Here is a 5031-nt window from a genome sequence, read left to right on the forward strand (position 1 = left end):
AAATTCGAGAAGAGTGGAATGATGAAAAAAAATCGATGACTAAAGCGTATGTGCTTTAGTCTATTCAAATTATATTAACAATCTTGGAGATTCAATCATTTATAATATTAATAGCAAATTTAATCGATTAATATGATTTTTTAAAATTTTTATTGCTGAAGTCTGATAATAATCAATGAATTACGTCAGCTGAAAGCAGAGCCCCAAGTGGCTTCAGTTAAATTTGCGAAAACAGAAAAGCAACCTGTAAGCCGGTCTAAAAGCCGCGAAAATAGCGCCCTCTTTTACATGTGTTATACAGCTTCTCTTTAGAACAAGAAAGAAGACTTGGTCCTTTATTGTCGGCTTGTTTCGCAATAGAAACCGTAGAATCTTTCAGAGAAAAGATTGCGTTTTTTCTGGCTTGTTAATAGGATTCTTTACTTGATTTATTTGTTTTTTTCTTCATAATTCAACTGAAATTGAAAAATGGCCGATCAACTCCAGGTACTGTATTACGTTAAGCCTACTTTTTAATCGAATCTTGAGAACCGTTAGAGTTCTTTACAGTTTTTTCATTAAAATATTTACAATTAACATCTAAATAAATTAAATATTATATGCTTACCTTTTGTTAATGTGTATAGTTATTATAATTCAATATTCTTATTTAAAGAATCCATATGTAGTTATCCTGTCATGTTTTGAAATTCTCTTTCTTAAATGAAATTACGTCATCGCGCTTAAAATTGTTGTAGTTTTAATGATGATTTGTGCTTTAATTACTGAAAAATTCGTTAAAGAATGTTGATTCATTATCAGCTGAGGTTTTAGTTGAAGGCATCGCTTTGTGTGTATATATATATATGTCAACTTAGATTTTGCTTCATCTGATTTAAATATGGAAAAGAGACTAAAAAGAAGAGAATTAGATTATATAATCAAATTGGGTAATTTGGCAGTGAATCCAATCGAGTCAGTGCAAATTGGAACTTATCAAATTCTTTTGTCTGTGCATGAAAGTAAAACTGTTCTGACACGATATTGTACTGATGCCGAGATTGTTTTGAACATGTCATGGCGTATGGCTGGCTGACTGACGCATGAAGATAAATTAATAGCTAATAATTGAGCGAAAATATTGCTCTTTTAAATTTAAGATCTCTATAAAAGGTTTTTTTGTGTGTGTTTGTGCGTATTGAACTTCAAAATTCACGCGATGATATTGTGAGGGAAATATAGATTCAAAGTAAAAAAAGGAATTAATGTCATTAATTATATTACTTTTGTTTTATTTATTGAAACATAGATAAATAAATGCATTAATTCCATCTGGTAATAAAATCTGTTGTTTTCGTTTTGATTAAAAAAACTTCTTTTTTGTTGCATTACTACATATTTTACTTGTGAAATCTTGATTTCTGCATGAATTTTTTTTTAAGGAGCAGAAGGCAGAAGGTGACAGTGGTTCTGAATACATTAAACTGAAAGTTGTTGGACAGGTAAAATAATTTTTTGTTTTAACAATAAGCATTTGTTGTGTTAAATGATTTTCTTTCACCTCTGATGAGGCAATAATCTAATTCTTGTTTTGAGATGCATTTAGCCCTTAACAGTTCACAAGCCATATTTCTATGTGTATTTATACTATACATTGTTTAATGTTAAAGTAAAGTGAGAGTTGACTGGAAGTTTTGTTTTTAGAAAAAATTCATGAATCCTGTATTAATATTTCATTATTTAGGAATAATTTAACAATGAAATCTTTGTTTTGCCATTTAAAACAAATTTAATACTTAATTGTGAATATATGTGTGGTGATTGATTATATTTTACCATGCATAGTGTAAAATAAGTTTGAATATGAATAGAATGATATTTGATTCATATACTATGCAGGATTTTTTTTACACTATTGGATCAAATAAAAATTATTCAAGCAAATTTTATGCATTTGAATATTCTAATAGCTTTCTTTTTTAAAAATAGAAATTTAAAGAAATAGTTTTCAGCCACTTTTTTTATCATAGCTTTTGAGATTTTTATTTAAATAATGGATGTACATGTTAAACATAAATATGGAAACATAGCTAAAAGGAATCTCTGAACAACGTGGTTTTTATAGCATGTATGGCTACAAGTATTAGAATATCAGCTTAAACATTAACATATTATTTTAAGCACAGATGATGATAATTTTAATAAGGAATGTGGTGATAAATTTATAATATGTTGGAAAACATATTTCAGTTGTAATATTTATATATTTTTCAGATATATTTTAATTAAAGGATTTTAATACTTCATTCATCTTTAACTGCTGAATAGTTTTATTTGTAATAGCCTTTTTAGTCAGTAGTTAAAAATGGTTAAGGAAAATACTTAATAAAGGAGCAGAAAAATACAAGAGAGTGCAAAATTCGCTTCATTCACAGATTCAAAAATTTTTTTGTACAAGTTCCAGGATGCTTTTATTTAGTCTAAATAGAGGAAATAGGAGATGAATACATTTAACAATAAAGGGAACTTTGGATTATTAGTGAATTTGGAAAGCGTCAAAATTGCAGATGACTCATAATATTTTGGAAAAAGAATCCTATTCATAATAAAGAAAAAGAAGTAATTTGTACTGTTCATAAAATAGTAAAGAAATAATTCATAATGATGAAAAAGAAAGAATTCATATTATCCCCCCCCCCCCCAAATAAAAGGAAGAAAAATTCATTATAAAATTGAGATTTTTTTTTATTTACTGTACGAAGCCTAACTTTTTAAATTATGATGAATAGATGGAAGATTTCTCTTCTTAAAATTTCATAATTAACTTTTTTACAAAAAAAAAAATTTTTTTTTAATGTTAAAGCACTTTTTTTTATTTGTTATTGATTTTCTGATAAAATTTTGATATGAAAGGCATCTTGGTCACATTTAATTATATTAAATAAAACTATTCTTTGTGCTATTCCTGAAGTCTTTTTTGCCCCTTCAACTATCCATATAAACAGTCAATGTGTAATTTTGAATTAAAATTAAATAGTGTGGTCAGAAATGACACAACACTTGCATATGAATGGGAGGGGAGGGAAATGAACAAAAAAAAAAAGTATCTAATGGAGTGGAAATCAGAGTCAAAGAATTCTGGAATTGTACTCTTCCTTCCGCTTCTCATACTGTAGTGAGGTAGAATCATTGAAAAGTGGTAGTCTCTTGATACTGAAACAATCAGTACTTGTTCATAACTAAATTATAATAAAAGGTTGATTTTAACTGTTGAAAAGGTGGCAGGCTATCATTTCGTGGGTTAGTTATTTGCTCTTGTGGGATTTTCTCTAGATTTTTATGTTTAGAACAGTTAACAGGTTTCAGTTTATGAGATTCTTTGTAGTTTAATATCTTGTTGATATTTCTACTTAGTTCTTCTTTCTCAGATTCAGTTTGATTATACTGATTATGCTCTTTCAAGTTATATATAGAATAATTATTATTGCCAGAATAAAAGAAAAGGTTAGCTTTTCCTGAGCCACTTGTTTTATTTTGATTTTTTTATGTAAAACTTGCCATAATAGTAAAAATAATAATAATAATAATAATAATGGTTTATTTAAATTTAAATCTTTCAGTATGTTACAAAACTTATTTGAATAAAATGCAGGAATTTTTAGTAATAGCAAGTTCTTTTAGGACTCCAATGAAATACATTTTCGAGTCAAGATGACCACACAGATGGGAAAACTTAAGAAATCCTACAGTGAGAGAGTGGTAATGTATTATGCTTTTTATTATTTAAATTTTAATTGTATGAAATTTTTAAAATGCAAGTTATTTTACTTTTATGTTTGTTCATTAGTATATAATTTTTAATCGTTTTATTTATTTTTTTGAAGTTGTGTTAAATGTGTCCCCCTCCCTTGTTAAAGGATGGTACAGTTGTTCCAATTGAAATCTTTTGCCCTTAATGTAATTTTAATTAATTTTTTTGTAACAAAAATTTGTTAATTTTGCATAATATATTATTTTTTAAATAAAATCTGAAATTTATTGATCTGCAGGGTGTCCCCGTAACGTCGCTTCGCTTTTTGTTTGATGGTCGAAGAATCAATGATGATGAAACGCCAAAACAGGTTTGTTGATATTCCCCTCCCTTAAAAAAAAAAAAAAAATGGTGCAGTTGATAACCTAATGATGCATTTTAATTGCTTTTCTTTGTTCTTGCAGTTGGAAATGGAGAACGACGATGTCATTGAAGTGTATCAAGAACAGACTGGCGGTCAGATGTAAATTTAGTTGAGATGTGAGCATGGGACATTTTTCAGTTTTGTTTCTTTTTATGTATGGAGCATCAGTATGTTGTTTTTGTATGTAATCATCATCTGAAATCATTTAAGAAAACTAAAAGAACGGATTTCATATACTTGTTTTTAGATCATTAATCATCCTCTCATGTTCCTTAATATTTTTTTTTTCTTTTTATTCTAAAACTGCAAGCTAATTGCAACTTTTTGGAAAATGTATTTTTTTTTTCTTCAAACTATAATGTTAAAACTCTCAGTGTTCCATTGTCGTAGTCTTATACTAGCTGATACCTGTGTCACCTCTTCATCATTTTCCTCTTTTCTGTATTTCAAACTTGTGTTAAGATCACTCCTTTTAATGAAATGTAAGTTAAGTCTCCATTAAACAAAATTTATTGTACAGTGTAGTTCAGTGTGTATTTCTTCATATTCTTTTAAACATTTCTATCTATTTTGAATTTAATTGTGTATTTATAAAAAATTTAACAATTCATATGGTTAAATAAAACGTAACAGTGAAATCTGAATTACCTTATTTAAAATGGTTGGATTTCTTGAATGTGAAAAAACAGTTAATGTCTAAGAGTGGGAACTTACTATTTATTTCAATCAACAATTAGTTCATGTATGTATATTATATTTTTGTATTTCACTTAAATATTAGGATTTATAAAAAGCATAGTAGCTTGTTTTGTTTCTTTTTTATATCAATAAAGTTTTTGAATTAATTTTATCACTCAATACAAAATAAAGTTGCAAG

The 5031-nt window shown here is 27.3% G+C and overlaps 1 protein-coding gene across 2 annotated transcripts; it reads left to right on the top strand.

Annotated features, from left to right (window-relative positions):
- Positions 1-246: 246 nt before the first annotated feature.
- Positions 247-4671, top strand: LOC129966894 (small ubiquitin-related modifier-like). Of its 2 annotated transcripts, none has more exons than XM_056081502.1 (5): positions 247-486; positions 1422-1481; positions 3661-3738; positions 4029-4100; positions 4195-4671. In XM_056081502.1, the coding sequence occupies exons 1-5, from the start codon at positions 469-471 to the stop codon at positions 4255-4257; spliced, it is 291 nt and encodes a 96-aa protein (XP_055937477.1). In that variant the 5' UTR covers positions 247-468; the 3' UTR covers positions 4258-4671. The 2 variants fall into 2 exon arrangements, with proteins under 2 accessions (XP_055937477.1, XP_055937478.1); XM_056081503.1 differs by having other exon boundaries at positions 248-486; positions 1428-1481.
- Positions 4672-5031: the final 360 nt, after the last annotated feature.

The sequence above is a fragment of the Argiope bruennichi genome, chromosome 4 (genome assembly GCF_947563725.1).
Source record: "Argiope bruennichi chromosome 4, qqArgBrue1.1, whole genome shotgun sequence".
NCBI classification, from domain to species: domain Eukaryota; kingdom Metazoa; phylum Arthropoda; class Arachnida; order Araneae; family Araneidae; genus Argiope; species Argiope bruennichi.

What these genes read in the sequence shown, in the direction of transcription:
- LOC129966894 (XM_056081502.1), top strand. An exon ending in AATCCTACAGTGAGAGAGTG is followed by an intron (nt 3,739 to 4,028) that starts GTAATGTATTAT and finishes ATTGATCTGCAG; the next exon opens with GGTGTCCCCGTAACGTCGCT. An exon ending in ATGATGAAACGCCAAAACAG is followed by an intron (nt 4,101 to 4,194) that starts GTTTGTTGATAT and finishes TTGTTCTTGCAG; the next exon opens with TTGGAAATGGAGAACGACGA.